Genomic DNA, 15,673 nt, shown 5'->3' on the forward strand with positions numbered 1-15,673 from the left:
AACAGCAAAGAGTAAAAAGGAAACAAGTCTTTAATGTGTAATTTTCAGACTACAGTACAATTTAACAGGACAGTAATCTGTATTTTTAATGAACTGTTTTTTTGGTGTAAAAACACCTAAAAATAATACAACAAAGCACATTGACTGCACAGCCTATATAACAGTGACTGGGGTCTTGGTCCATCCTTGTACGGGCGTCTATCTCCTGTAGCGGTACCTCTTGAAGTGGAACCACAGCTGGAAGATCCCATTGGCGAACTGGCATCGGAAGCCATGTCGGTGCGAGTACTCCCATTCCCTGTTCACAATCTTAAAGGCAATGTCCTCGTACGGAGGGCCAGCGTGGAACCTTAAGATCCCAAAGTCCTTGTTGTCGGGACTGGGCTCGAGGAAGTACTGCGGGGTGGAGCGTTTGTCGATCAGGTCTGGGTAGAAGATGTTAAACTTGTAACCCTGGACGATTTTGGGTGGAGGGTTGTCGAAGTCATAATGCGTCTGATTGTATTTGTTCCACTCGAAGCCAGTGTGGACCCTGTTGAAGAAGCGGGGTTTCCTGGGACGGTATTTGTCAGCCCACAGGTACATCTTCCCTGTGACCGGAAACTCTACGCTGAACTGGGCCTCGTCGTTGCCCATTCCCTCTCTGGCACGACGAACGAAGGCATCCTCAGCGCTCTCGTTGGCATCACCTGATACAGAAGTCAAAGAAGAAACACTAAATGACTTGGGGGAGAAACAATACTATTATTTAGAGATTAATATATCTTGTACATTGAGTATTGGTTTCCTCATGAGTTCTACAGCTTGAAATTGACTGCTACCCCACTGAAGAATCATTTTCTCCTTCCACAGGGCTCCATGATTTATTTTCTGCAGGTACTAGTTTTCTTTTGTGTATCTGGAAGTTTTTTTTAATTGGACCTTAACAGTTGTAGCCCTCAAAAATCAATCCAGAAATGTGCACCATTATCCACAAATATCTCGCTATCCTCAATAATGTATTTTAATTTGTGTTAAGTCATATCCCTGATCCAGAAACACCCTGACTCCCTGCCAGATAGCAAACTTTCTGTTGCTGCCATTACGCAGGTTAGATCACCACTGGTCCTAGCCCGCTGTCACCCCAGCGCTGGGGGTTGTGCTGGCTAAATTCGAGCTGATACAGTCACTTACTGAAAGTAAAAAAAATCTGCTTGCTACACTGCATCAGTGCAGAATATTGGCCCTTGCTCCCAGAGCGTATGGTTGTCAAACTGATAGCCGATGGGTTCCAAGACAGTTGCAACTATTAAAGTCTTATAAAAAGTTGCATACTTTACTGAGCTTTTTGTGCATTTTAGTAATCTCATACCCGTGACTTGTAGCTGTCTGCGTGCCAACTGCAGCCTGTGTGTGTCCTCCTCCGGTGTGATCGTGTGTGTGTCCAGTGGCAGCTCGGAGGACGTGAGCAGCGTGGGGCTATAGCGTCCAGAGTCGTACTCCGCTTGGCTCTGCTGGATCAGGTCCTCCTCCGTCAGCACGGCCTCCACCACCTCGCCCTCCTTCTCATCATCCTTCTTGACTCCCTCTTCTCCTCCCTCCTCCTCATCTTGGTCTCTTGCTTTGGATGTTGATGGACCTGCCTCCTCATCCTCATCCTCATCTTCTCTGTTCTTATTTCTTGTGGAGGAGGATGAAGACTGGCCCGGCTCCTCTGGTGTGGTCTCCCTTTTTTCAAACAGAAGTGAGAATTAAAATAGTGTGAAGTCAAAGATGAGCCTCAGGTCACCTTCACCTGATACTACGCACAATAACTGACTGAGACACCATGTCCCCCCAGTTTCAGGATGTGTTCACTTACTCATCATCGTCACTCTTCTGCTCCTCTTTGATGATGGGGAACAAAGGTTCACTTTCCACCCCTTGTTCCTGTTTGAGCTTGAACAGCTTCTGACGCAGCACATCCTGGTGTCGCTCTCTCAACCTGGGACACACAATTAAATTACTACCCACTGTCCATTTTGATAAATCATGAGCCATCTGTGTAACTTCTAATTCAAATTCATACCTTGCTCTGGCCATGTAGACTCTGACTTGCTGCAGCAGACTCTCCCAGTAACCGATATCAAGATTTGATCCTCCAGCCCGGATCTTCGTCTCAATGTTGAGGTGCAGCGCCTGCAGCTGGCTGTACGTCTTTCCTTTGAACACCGTTTGGACATCGGTGCTCACAGCTGTGTTGATGCCCTCGCGACGATCACCTGCGAATTTAAAAGATTGCATCAAAGCATGTTGCAAACAGTTCACAGAGACAGCTGCAAGATTATTTATTAGTCAGATTAGCGTTGGTGCAAATGTAACTTCACATGTAAGAACAAAGGAGGGAAAGTGACGTACCTGGTCCTTTCCCAGATGCCTCCAGTTTTCTCAGTTTGCTGATCTCGTCCTCTGTGATGGTCGTCATGTCTCTCCAGAAGTCCACGTTCTTCCCCTGCTCCAACTCCATGTACACCTACCAGCACAACATACACTCGTACAGTAAACCACATACAGGAGCAGCTTACGCTTTAAGATTAAAGGAATACTTCACCCACAAAATGATCCTTTGTACATCAATTATTCATCCCATGTTATTTTGAACTCATGAATGAAAACAGCCCTTATAACCACAGACCTTAATGTCTTCCAGCAGGTCATCCATGTCGGTCACTGTCAGCCCGTTGAGAAAAGTATAGGGTTCGTGCATTTCCACAGCTAGATCGTCATCTTCTGCACTGATGTACTTCGCCAAAAGGTCAATAGGCTTGGCACGACCATCACGGATTCTTATCTTAGACCTGGACACACAATACAAAGTGAGACAGTGCATACACGTATTAAGGAACAGTTGTAGGAACCTGGAACTTAACTGGAATGGTGCAAACAAACAGAGCCACAACAATGACATGAAAAGGAGCTATACAGTAACTGTTGGTGCGCACTCACCTTAGTTTGGCCTGGTGCAGATGGAAGTTGTCTTCCTGTTCAGCCCAGGTCTTAAAATGCTCCGCCTCCTTCTCTCTCTGTAGCATCTCCAGCTCCGTCTCTCTCATGGCCTTTTCTCGCTCCCTCTCCAGACGCAGCTGTTTCACCTGTATACACAAGGTTAGTATTCAGATTCAGATTCAGATTCAGAATACTTTATTAATCCCCGGGGGGGAATTGTTTTTGTTCCAATGCTCCATGCAAAGTAGAAATAGAAATACAGCATGAATGGAAACAAGAGATAAAGATGAAGATATAAATAAAATACTAAAATAGACAATGAAATAAATAAAATAAAATATTAAAGTAGACATTAAAATAAAATAAATAATAAAATGATGTATGATTAATGAAAGGGCTGTTACTCTTTACTCTGTAACATTATAATGCCACAAAAAACCCCACAACACAGCTTATACCTTCTGCAGCTCTCTGCGATTCTCCTCCTGAATACATTTGTTCCTTTCTTTAAGCTCCTTCTCTCCAAGGTGGCCGATGCCTTTCTTATCCAGCGCCTGAAACAAGTCACAAAGAAAGAATCTAAGATGAGTTACAACACTCAGAGCTGTTATGACAGGAAACTCTCTTAATTTTGGGCCTGCAGTCTAATTTTGAGCACAGTTCACAATAACAACTCATCACCTTCTGCCATTTGAATGTGCCCAGTAAGTTGTTGTCACCGAAGGGATTGTCTGCGTTGGTGTATCCCATGTACTCCTCACTCCAGCCCATCTTCTCTCTCCTCTTCTTCTCCTTGGCTTCTTTCTTTGCCAGTCGTCTGGCCCTCTTCTCCTCTGGCGTCTCCAGAGCTTTCAACATCTCCCGCTGTTTTTTCTTATCCTCCTTCTCTTTGACCACGCGGCCACCGCGTTCAGACCCTGAGCTATCGGTCGACTCGGGTGAACTAGAGCGCTGCCTCCCTCTGTCTCTGCTCCCCATGCTCCTCCCTTGCTCCCTGTCTTCACTCCTCTTCCTGTGCTCTCGGCTTTGGTCTCCTTTTCTGTCCCTGTCCCTGTCTCTGCTGTTGCTCTCCCACCTTTCTCTGTCTCGCTCTCTCCTCAGTCTGTCCCTGAGTGGACTCCCTCGGTCAGGACTTCTCCGTCTTCTCCTTTCTCTGTCACTGCTTCCATCACGGGAGTCGGAGCTGGACTGGGACCTTTCCCTCCTCCTCTCTCGAGATGCTCCTCTGCGGTGCTCTGCTTCCTTTCTCCTCCTCACTTTGGGATCACCTGAATCAGAACTGAGAAAGAAAAAGATGAGCAACCATGTTTTGGAGACTTAAGAAATACATTTGTTCTTTATTCTTCAGCAATAGTGACAGAGTGAATGTCAGCAGGCTGTTATGTGGAACATGGAAACAGCTGCCTTGTGGGTTACAGCTGGTTTCCCTGAGCTCTAAAACCTAATTCCAGATGCACCAGAAATTCCTTGACATTTAGTGACGTGGTTAACATCTACAAGGTCTTCTTGTTTACATGATGTTATGCTGGATCCTTGCCTACAGTGGATGTTGCCTAAGCAAAAAATAATTGCTGGTCTGGGTGCAATGAGCAAAGTTAAATCATCTGAACACAGGAAAGTCATTACCATTGCGTATGATGTCCTTCTCTTTGCAGACAAAAATGCTGCAGTCAAGGAACAACCTTCAGTATTATGGTGCCACAGCCTGGAATAAGTTAGACAGGTCTACAGGCTTTCAGATGTAAACTGAACTCTACACACCAGTACATGTAATGAACGGGCTGTGTTAAATGCTTCTGTTTCACGTTTTAATTGTTTTATTGGTTGTTTTAAAAACAGGTACTGACTAATAGGTGCCTGTACCTCCGCAGTATTGATACTGAGTAGATTTATTTAGCTACAGTAAAGTAAATTCAATTACATGATGGAATAAGATGAATTTTGGAGAGCTTGACTTGTGGAGATGTGATTGTATGCATGTTGATAATCAAAATTCTCAAAGTACCAAGAATACAATGGGACACATGGGCTCAGGTTTATTTTAATTGTCGTGAACAATTAAATTTGCAGATTAACACAGGCACTACTTACTCTGTTGTATTCAAATCCATCAACTGTCTTTGCTATTATGACAACTTAAAGGTCCTACATTATAAAGCAAAATGATTTCCATGTCTTTTCATTATATAGCAGGTATAAGTGTCATATTAGTCCTCTGAAAGTATCAAAACGCTCAGTCCACAGAGAAATGCACAAAGTCCGTATCCAGAAACGGTGCCTTTAAATGAGCCATCAGGACTTCAGGGAATTTGTGATGTCACAACCATATTATATAGTCTGTTTCAACCTTGACAACATAAACATTCTCAATGAGACCATTTGACTTTCCTGTTGGAATGTTTGTTAACGCAGTAGCTGACAGGAAGTAAAGAGGGACCATAACTATTTAGGTACAAGGTGCAAGTTCAGGGGTGATACAAGCAGCTTTTACACTGCCTCTTCAAGGTGGGAATTTCAAGCTGTCATGCCGCCTAAAAAGGTACAATCATGGAACGGGGGAAAGGAGTTTCCTTGCCTATCAGTGGTAGTAAAAGCGCTAAAACTATGTCTGTATGACCAGGATAGTCGGCTAGACAGGATCATGGTCAGCATGGGTGTGAAGTTTTGACGATGTGTTATGCATGCGACCCACCGCAGGAGATTTAAAAAGTAGCTGTCAGCAGTTAGCAGCTAACTCAAAGAAGAAGAACAGTGATGTCTGGGAGCTCCTTACCCCCTGAGCAACGGATGAGATCAGCCGCCATATAACAGAGATGGTAAATGATTGTTACTGCCAAAAGATCAAAGGTGGCGTGAGTAAGGGACTGCGTAGCAGCCCTACAGCAATCTCTATGTAAAAAGTGCTACTGTATGCAATGATGGTGCAGAGATGCCAAAGACCCAGTAACACTGACCAATCAGAGCACACTGGGCATATTCAGGAGAAGGGCTTAAAAAGGCAGGCGCTAAAACTGAGCATTTCAGACAGAAGGTGAATACAGTTATATTTAGAAAGACAGTATGGGAAAGATAAAGGGTATTTTCTAACATTAAAGCATGTAAACGTGTTCTAGTCAAAACCCATAATACAAGTATGGACCTCAAAATGAGCATTATCCGGGACCTTTAAACAAACACCCATACCAACCAGCTAGCACCACACAGCCAACACTTACCTTGATGATCGACCCCTCGACTTGCTCCTGGGCCGGTGGGGTCCTCCTCGCCTCCTGTCGCTCTCAGAGTCGCTCCTGGAACCTGAACGGTCCCTGCGTTGAGGCCGACTCCGGTCAGGAGAGCCATCGCTCGAGTTCCTGCTGCCTGACCGTCCCCGTCCACGGGCGGTTCTCTTGGTGTCCGCAGACCGACTGCGTCCTCTCCTTAACTCCGGAGACCGGGACCTGCTCACTCTGGACCTGTTTCGCCGCTCACGGCTCCGACTTCTGGACTTAGAGCGGGACCTACGTCGTGATTTCGAGCCCATCATCCAGTCAATGCGGGGTCCGAGGGGCACTCTGTCGCGTAAATAAGAGGTAGCAAAGAAAACGGTTTGCTGTCCTCGCAGTGAAAAGTATATCTATGTACTTTAAAACATTTTATAAAATAACTGAACGTCCATGTCGTACTCTAATACACATAAACATATCCAAACAATGCGTTAATATGTCTGTTTCCAAAATGAATAACTCAGGCAGCAGAAAGCCAACCTAAAGGGACTTCTACGAAATGTCGCATATTCTTGACGTCACTACTAAGGATTAGGAAAATAAAGTATAAACAAATATATTTTGTTTAAAGGCAGTTTTAACGGTGCAAAGAACATCCTATATTAATTTAATATCATAGAAACGTGTTATTGTTTTTAAATAAGGTTAGGGTTAAATTAGGTCAGCGCTGCTTTTCAGAAACACAAACAACGTTCGTGTTTTCGTGACGTCACGCAACTGGCAAATGTAGTTTCCTGAACTGACTATTAAATCAATTGTTCAAACAATAACAGTCACGGGTCGACCGATTCCCCTTGGTGTTTACTTTCTAAATGTAAACAAGTATTTGTGTACGCCACAGCGTGGGTTCGTCCTTGCTTTGAAGGTTAAAAGTGATGTTTACAGGTGAGACGCAGACTACAAATCCCAGACAACACAAGGCGCCATTGCCTGTGTTGAGGCAAGAGGAGACTCCTTTCAGCTACATTCTTCTTCAATCAGTCTTCTGTTAGGGCGATATCAACTACGTTTCTGACAACCGTCGTTAGAGTTTTTGTTTGCTAGATTTTCATATTGATATTTGTGTTTTCTTTTTGAACCCGGCTCTCGTAGGGAGTTAGAAACTACTCGCGCCGCGGTAAACTCATCCTCAGCTGCTCCGTCAGGCACAGCTTGTTAGCTAGTTTACATTAGCCAGCAGCTACCAGTAGATTTACGGCTTATATCCGTGGCTGCCCTGCCAGGTAGATCAGCTAAAGCTGGAGCCGCTGGTCGGCCACAATGGTCTGGTCAGTTCAGCAATTTCAGAGTATTAACATTTGTAAATTATTTGTGTGATTTGGGAACAAAACAACGCAACCTTTGTCTGACTGTGCGCAGCCTGGCTGGTTTGGCCTGTTTCATTGTCTCCGAACATCGAAAACAGACAAGTTGTTTTCCCACTGACAGGAGGTTGTTTGGCTAGTTGGACTAACTTAGCCGTGTTCGTGTAAACAAAGCCGTCAGCTGTCGTCGCCAGATTATCTTGAAAGCTATATAGTACAATATGGCGCAACACGACCACTCTCATGTAGCCAGTTCACAGAAAGCACTCATGTTGGAGATGAAGAGTCTTCAGGAGGAGCCTGTCGAGGGATTCAAAATAACACTGGTGGACGAGGCTGATCTGTACAACTGGGAAGTGGCCATTTTCGGTCCGCCAAATACTCACTATGAAGGGGGGTATTTTAAGGTAAGACACAATTTAACTGTCCATCTAAGTGAAAATTTGTCTTTGATACATGTGGTAGTTTATGAAATCATTAAAACATAGATACACAATAACATCACTTACAGTGTTTAAATAATAATATACAAATTCTGCCTGTTTCTGACTTCCTTAAAAACATAATCTGTCTCACTACTTGCATGGCAGCAGTGGGTCTGCACATGTGAAGAAAATATGCGATAATTGTTAAATATCGCGATAACGATATTACAGTTGCGATCCATAAACATATATTAAAGTGTATTCTGCCCTTTTGCTCTTCCCAGTATTCTGCTAACATTAATTAAAATTTCTTAAATTAATCAGAATCAGAATCAGAAATACTTTATTGATCCCCGAGGGGAAATTATTTATGTTACAGGTGCTCCTTGCAAGAGAGGAAAGATAGGTGAAAATATAAGAAATTTAAACAGTAGTATTAACAAATATATAGTTAAATAAACAGGAATTATTAACAAACATAAACGTAAATAAATATATATATATACATATATATATATATATATATATATATATATATATATATATATATATATATTGTAAACTGAACAAGATTATTTACACAAACAGAATATATACAGTCAGGGTGAATGGGGTTATTGCACAAGTTAAATTAAATTATTGCAGTGTGTGAAAAAGTCTCAGGGCCACTCAGAGGGAGGAGTTGTACAGTTTGATGGCCACAGGCAGGAATGATTTCCTGTGGCGCTCAGTGGTACATCTTGGTGGTATGAGTCTCCCACTGAAAGTACTCTTGTGCCTGACCAGCACATGGTGGAGTGGGTGTGAGACATTGTCCAAGACAGTTCGTAGCTTAGACAGCATCCTCCTCTCTGACACCACCATCAGAGAGTCACACTCCGTTCCCACAATGTCACTGGCCTTGCGGATCAGTTTGTTGAGTCTGTTGGCGTCCACCTCAGCCTGCTGCCCCAGCACACAACAGCATAGAGGATAGCACTGGCCACCACAGACTCATAGAAAATCCAGAGCATAGTCCGGCAGATGGTGAAGGACCTCAGTCGCCTCAGAAAATAGAGACGGCTCTGGTCCTTCCTGTAGAGAGCATTAGAAAAATGAAAAAAGCCAGCACAAATGCCAAACTTAATAATAAAAGGACATTACTTCCCACAAGATTTGCAGCTACATACAGATTTCAAGTTATATCGCGATGTAAAAGTTGACAGATGCTTATTTACGATATTGGAAAAAAACAATACAACTGGACTTTAAACCTCCCCTTAATTTTAGTTACTTTCTAAGTGGAGACTTTTTACACATACTTCTGGTAACAAAATGGTTTCAAGTTTCAATTACAGTAATGACACGTTTGTTTAATCAAAAATAATCCCTCTGTTTTAATTCCTTTAAGGGTCATTTTGACTGATGATAATGTAAATTATGTAATACTGTGAAAACACGATATTTTTGAGACGGTAATTGTACATATTGCAACCCCATTTCCAACATTCTTTCATTGAACACTGAAACTGAACACAAAAGACACTAATTTGAAAAGAAAAAAGAATGATAGTTACATTTTAAAGGTTCAGTGGGAAGGATTTAGGGGCACTTTATATTTATATTTACATACAGAGTGGCCCGCTCCCATGGAGTCCGCCATGTTATTCTACTGGAGCCCTAAATGGACAAACCAAACACTGGCTCCAGATGGGGTTATTTGAGTATTCACATTACCCACTGTAGTTTTTTTAACATGCTTGGCACACATGGGAAGTTTCAGTTCTACATCGTCACCTCTAGGTGCCACTAAATCCTTCACACTGGACCTTTAAAGTGCAGTTTCTTTCAACTAGAGACCCCCTTCCTTCCCAGTTCCAACCCCTGAACTTGCAAATCGGCTGATACTTAGTACTGATCCAATGCCATTGTGTAAATAAATAAATACTTTAATAAACATCTGTATACCACTAACCCTGTATTGATGTAAAATGATTGCTATCATTGTATGGCATGGTTCAGGTTAAACCCTTTGTAAAACATGAACAAATAATGAATGCCATAGAAACTGGCAAATTTTTGACATTTTTCTTTAAGCTAACGTTACATGATTTGCCTGAAATCAGTTATTTGCTGCTCTAAAACAGTAGTTGTCAGGGGCTGCACAGTGCAACTTACTTAGCAGACTGGTGTTTTTGAGCCGCAAAGATGAATTTATCCAGGTATGAAACTACTTTAAGTTTATTATTAAATTGTGTGGCATTGGCATAGAGGCATTTCTGATACTGGTATCAGTATTGGAATGACACTACTTTTAACTAACTCAAAAAATCTCTAAGCACAATATCGCAGCCTTTTACAATGTGTTAATTGCACATGCTGACATGGCGATGACAGTAAAATATTAAAATAAAAAAATCTAATGTGCAGCACCATATGAAATCAATCACAATCAAGTCTGTCAGTAAATGATGTTATATGATATATTGTAGTAACACAGTGTATGACTTGTTGTGTGTTTCAGGCTCGGATCAAGTTCCCTATAGATTACCCATACTCCCCACCTGCCTTCCGGTTCCTCACCAAGATGTGGCACCCCAACATCTACGAGGTGGCGTAGCAACACCCTGATTCTATTTTGTTATATAAAATGTGACGCTTTTTCATGCCCTTATCACTATATTTAATTTAACATCTTTAAGTAGTTGTATGATTCATCTCATAATGAAAGGAGTTGTTTCCTCCTCCTTCTGTTTTTCAGAATGGAGACGTATGTATTTCTATATTGCACCCTCCAGTGGACGACCCGCAGAGTGGAGAGCTGCCTTCAGAGAGATGGAATCCTACCCAGAATGTCCGGTTAGCACTCTCCCTCTTTATCTCTCCTTTCTGGGTGTTCCCCTTCTTTGAACTCTCTCTGCCAGTTAACTGGTTGACCTGACTCAAACTCTCATCACAAAACATTTGGCATCAGACGAGTCTCGCCAGACATTGAATCCATATCTGGATATTCAGCACCATATTTGTAATGTGATCTGTTGTTGGCTGGTGCTGTCGCTCGGCATCTCCCTTTGTATGCTGGTTTGTTGTGCAATATTAGTAAGCCTACACAATGTGTGGGTATTACCTCTCAGTGTACACAGGAAAATATTTCAACGGCTTCCTTTAAACAAAAGTGCTTTTTGGCGCATTTGTGTCAGAGGAGCACCATTTCTTCCAAATAATTTATTAAGCAATCATTTATTAAGGGCCACCACATCAGGAAATTCTCCACCGCTGCTAAAAATAAAAGCTGCACCTTAACTGAACCCACCTAACTCTGACTCAGTCACACACAAAATGAGACCAGTCTCTATAAATAATGTTGCAATAAAAATACAATTAACAGGTGTGAAATAATTATAACGTTAATTGACCAGTTGGCAACACTTCCCTTTGAATCACCTATTTAGCATTTATAGTGGTATATTAGAAAATTGCAATTACAGTGTAGCTGTAAGCAGATATAAATGTTTGTTAATGTATTTGTCAACAACCATAACTCCTCCTGTGGGCACCAGTAAGTGGAGGCTGATAATGTATGGCAATATACTGAAATGCACTTGTAAAAATGAAGTTCTAAGTGTTGATGAATACTGTACGTACATTAATACTGAATTAAATACCCAGTGGCTCACCTGGTAAAGCCAAACCATTAATGTTCAGTCTTTACCACAGCAGCTCAGGTTCAGTTCCAGCCTGGGCCCTTTGCTGCATGTCATCCGCCCTCTATCCCCTGCTCCTCCTGTCCTAAAAAAGTCCTTATAACTACATACATAAACGGTATAATCTGTTATAGACCATTTATAAAATGTTTGTATCCTGCTTGTCAATGCTTAATAGGGGATTTAATGTAAAGGTTTGCCTGTTTGTTGACAGATAGAACTTAATCAGACACGAGGGAGAGGGTCGATTATATATGGATTGTCTATTTGCATCCAGATGAGAACAGTCACACTGCAGCTATTCGGCTATTTACACTCACCCCTACAATGCGTTGTTATGGCTCTCCCTGCATGCTGTGATTGGCTTGTACTCATCACGTTGACGTGTGGAGGTCAGAAGGGGTTAGGATCAGGGCAAAGAGGTCAAGGTTAGGGCTAGTACTAGCTAATTTGGCATATTCTTTGAGTAATAATGTACTGCCATATAGTCAGGTGACATAGTATAGAGATCGACAGAGTCCATGAAGGGAGTAGGACGTGGTGGATGAATGGGTCAAGCTCTGGACTTGGGGGGTCGACTCCCGTGTGAGTCAACATTGGCCTGTCATTTTTAGACTTTGTACATAAACGTTAGCAGAATATTTTTATGTTGCCACGAAGCCCAGAAACATACGCCTAGGTGCTAAAAGCAGATTATATATTCTAGAGATACCCATCCCGATGCTGTGGCTTTGAGTATCAGCCGATACCGATCCGATACTATGGTTGACCTAAAAAGCTATATACCTTTACATGTAGAACAGAAAAGACTAGCGGCATCAGGCATTGATGACTACGCAGTTCTTTCCCAAGATAAAATGAAACAAGATGAAACAGATTAATGCAATGATAAACTATTTATTTTTAACAAAAATAAACAATTGTGCAACAGCGGTTGAAATAGTGTGAAATACCTAAACACAGCATATTCTCTCCTTCGCTCCATGACGTATGATGTAGCTCGTGTCGCAATAGATTTAAAGGGAAAGGATCGCCTCAGGTGTAGGTTGCATTTTCCGATACCTGATCCATCTATTTTGATGATATCGGTGCCGATATTCGATCCAGGTATTGAATCGGCGCATCCCTAATATATTCCATATTTGCTAAACCGATAATTATTGTGTTTATAGCCTGTTAAAAACAGGCGTATGGAGAAACCTCTGTATCACCTGGTAGAGAGTGCGGCCCATATAAGGTGAGTCCTTTGCAGCAGATGGGTTTGATTCCAACCTGCGGCCCACTGCTGCATGTCATTCGCCCACGCTTTCTCCCATCTTTGCTGTCCATCTTCAGCTGTACTGTCAATAAAGGCAAGGCAAGGCAGTTTTATTTGTATAGCACATTTCACGCTCCAGGGCAATTCAAAGTGCTTTACAGAGCAATAGTATATAAAACATGATAAAGGATACAGGAAAGAGTAAAGAGGAAGAAGTCACCATTAAAAGTAGCAGTGCATATGAGGTGCAGAGATGAAAAGATGATTTAAAATTGAGTTTAAAATTCATTTTGGAGTCTTTACAGGGTGGAGTAGGCAGTTTAACAAAGGAAAGTTTTTAGCTTTGACTTAAAAGTGGCCAGAGTCCAGGCTTGTCTAACATCATCTGAGAGGTTAAAGGCAAAAACCTGCCCAAAAAATAATCTCTTTAATAATCACTCACCTTTGTGTTCGCTCTCAGGACCATTTTGCTGAGTGTGATCTCACTGCTGAATGAACCCAACACCTTCTCTCCTGCCAACGTGGACGCCTCCGTCATGTACCGCAAGTGGAGGGACAGCAAGGGCAAGGACCGCGAATATGTCGAGATCATCAGGTAAACAGTCGCTCATTATTATCACTGTCACTTACGAAGAGTAGACCAGATTTAAAGAGCCTCTTTGTCATGAGTCAGTCATCATATATTCTTTGATATCTCCCCCAGGAAACAGGTAGTGGCCACCAAAGCGGAAGCTGAGCGCGACGGTGTGAAGGTGCCCACTACACTGGCCGAGTACTGCGTCCGCACACGCGCCCCGGCCCCCGACGAAGGCTCCGACCTCTTCTATGACTATTACTATGACGACGACGACGTGGAGGGCGAGGACGGCGACTGCTGCTACGATGAGGACGACTCGGGCACGGAGGAGTCGTGACATGCTTTTCCTGACAGCATCCCTCAACCTAGCTGACATACTTCTTGGTCTACAGCCATGAAAGATTTGAAGCTTCCCTCTTCTAAACCAATGAAAAGAGCTGTTTTTTCCTGAGCCTCTGAGTTCTTTTCGGGAGTCGATGCACCGTTGCGGAAGGGTCAGACCTGGTAAAATATTTGCACCAGCACAAAAGTCACCAGTTTCTTCAGTCTTGCAGACATGATCATTTCCATTATCACCTAAAACCTTACATTGAGAACTTAATCCTGTTGAGTCGTCCAGTCCCCTGTACAGTATCTAATATTGTGGGGTTAATACCACTTTTAACAACAGCAACATTTGCACTGGTGCAAACACTTCCAAACTTTGCTCAGCCTCTCTCTTGCATATCTTTATTTCCCTAATTGTAACTGGGTGTTGCTCACCAGTAGTTGGTCTCGCTGACTGACAGAAGATTGAGGACTTCAAGCAGCCTGTTTGTGCCGAACAATCTCCTGCAAATCCATCGTATCAGACATTTACAAGTTTCACGGTCTCGCTTCGGTATGACAGGATGTCACGAGACGATGCTTTCAAAGTTCTTGTGCATGCCAGAACATCATCGGAAGCTTCCTGTCCCTTTTTACCGACGGACTGTTCACCAACATCAATGATCCATTTTCAGCTCGGTGAGAAGACAGACTTGTGTTGAACCCAGAGAACTTTGTATCTGGAGGACCGGCTGCCAAGCTGAGTCAGATCCTCATGTGGACATTTTTGGTAACATGAACTTGCTGTGTTTCTTCTGGTTACTGTTGGATGTGTTTCTCTGTCATTTTGAGTGTGGGGGGTTGTGTTATTTGAAGTAGCTCAGATTTAAGAGTCGTGTAGGGACGTTTTTCCGGGGTTGGGGGAGGGCTGAACTAATTACTGATCAGAATTGTATTTCTCCTCAGGTTTGCTTGCTAAGAGGCCTGATGGAGCCAAAGACGTACAACAGTGTAAAAGAAAGCCCAAAACATTTTCTGACCGTTTGTTGTATCCCTGTCTTTGTTTGCTCTCTGGCAGGCTTTGTTATTTTAGTCTTTCTTTGGTTAGACATTACGCCTGCAGTCTTTTTGCTTGAGAATGATTTATGTGATGAGATTATTAGGTTTGATTAGCAAAAAAAAAAAAAAAGCTTCTGTAGGAAAAGTGTCTGTCAAAAGGTGTTGTTGCAGTATCAGTCAGGAGTCTCAAAGTGTTTCAGCCCTGGAAGTGAAAGAGAACAAGGCCGCTGTGTTTTCATTTCTATCCTTTGTGTCAGCAGAGAGTGGTTTTGCTATGATTTTTAGAGTGCATGGGTCTCCTCTGTGTGTATTTCTGCATCAGCAATATTGATTGTTTAATTTACTCAAATTAGGACTTCATACTGAATTTCTCAGGATAATGAATTACATATGACAAAACAGTTAAGACAAGCAACTCTTTTCCTCTCGCAGGTGGTCTACGGAGTTGGTTTACAGCTTCAGCAGGAACCATAACTGATATGCACATGTAGCTGTATGGATGATCACCGTATTGTTTTATTCACCTGTGTTTATTTTTTATTTTCGGCTATTTAAAACTGAAAAATAAAGATTTATTGGAAAAGAATGCACAGTCTGTTGGTTGCACTTTAAGCATGTCTTTTAGTAACCAAAACATTTATTCACCTTTGATTTTATTTAAACTGTTCGCCTATTTTTATAACGGCTCATGTTTATGAGCTTTTCCTTTTTATACCTCTGCTCCAGCAATAACTGGGGTCGGAGGCATCAGTGTTTTGGTTGTCCATTGGTCCCACTCTTGTGAACGTGATATCCCAAAAACACTTAAAGGGATTTTTTTCAAATTTGGCA

At 42.4% G+C, this 15,673-nt stretch overlaps 2 protein-coding genes across 2 annotated transcripts; one reads left to right on the plus strand and one right to left on the minus strand.

Moving 5' to 3' along the window:
• Nucleotides 1-12: 12 nt before the first annotated feature.
• On the minus strand, nucleotides 13-6,529 carry cactin. Its single transcript, XM_033651512.2, has 10 exons — nucleotides 6,180-6,529; nucleotides 3,646-4,243; nucleotides 3,423-3,518; nucleotides 2,965-3,110; nucleotides 2,654-2,816; nucleotides 2,377-2,491; nucleotides 2,048-2,240; nucleotides 1,841-1,963; nucleotides 1,352-1,707; nucleotides 13-689 (listed from the first exon to the last, which is right to left on the minus strand). The coding sequence occupies exons 1-10, from the start codon at nucleotides 6,488-6,490 to the stop codon at nucleotides 199-201; spliced, it is 2,592 nt and encodes an 863-aa protein (XP_033507403.2). The 5' UTR covers nucleotides 6,491-6,529; the 3' UTR covers nucleotides 13-198.
• Nucleotides 6,530-7,148: 619 nt separating this feature from the next.
• Nucleotides 7,149-15,428, plus strand: cdc34b (cell division cycle 34 homolog (S. cerevisiae) b). The gene is made up of 5 exons (XM_033651160.2): nucleotides 7,149-7,941; nucleotides 10,463-10,549; nucleotides 10,700-10,797; nucleotides 13,361-13,495; nucleotides 13,604-15,428. The coding sequence occupies exons 1-5, from the start codon at nucleotides 7,756-7,758 to the stop codon at nucleotides 13,812-13,814; spliced, it is 717 nt and encodes a 238-aa protein (XP_033507051.1). The 5' UTR covers nucleotides 7,149-7,755; the 3' UTR covers nucleotides 13,815-15,428.
• The last annotated feature ends 245 nt before the right edge of the window (nucleotides 15,429-15,673 follow it).

This window comes from Epinephelus lanceolatus, chromosome 12 (genome assembly GCF_041903045.1).
Source record: "Epinephelus lanceolatus isolate andai-2023 chromosome 12, ASM4190304v1, whole genome shotgun sequence".
Taxonomy (NCBI): domain Eukaryota; kingdom Metazoa; phylum Chordata; class Actinopteri; order Perciformes; family Serranidae; genus Epinephelus; species Epinephelus lanceolatus.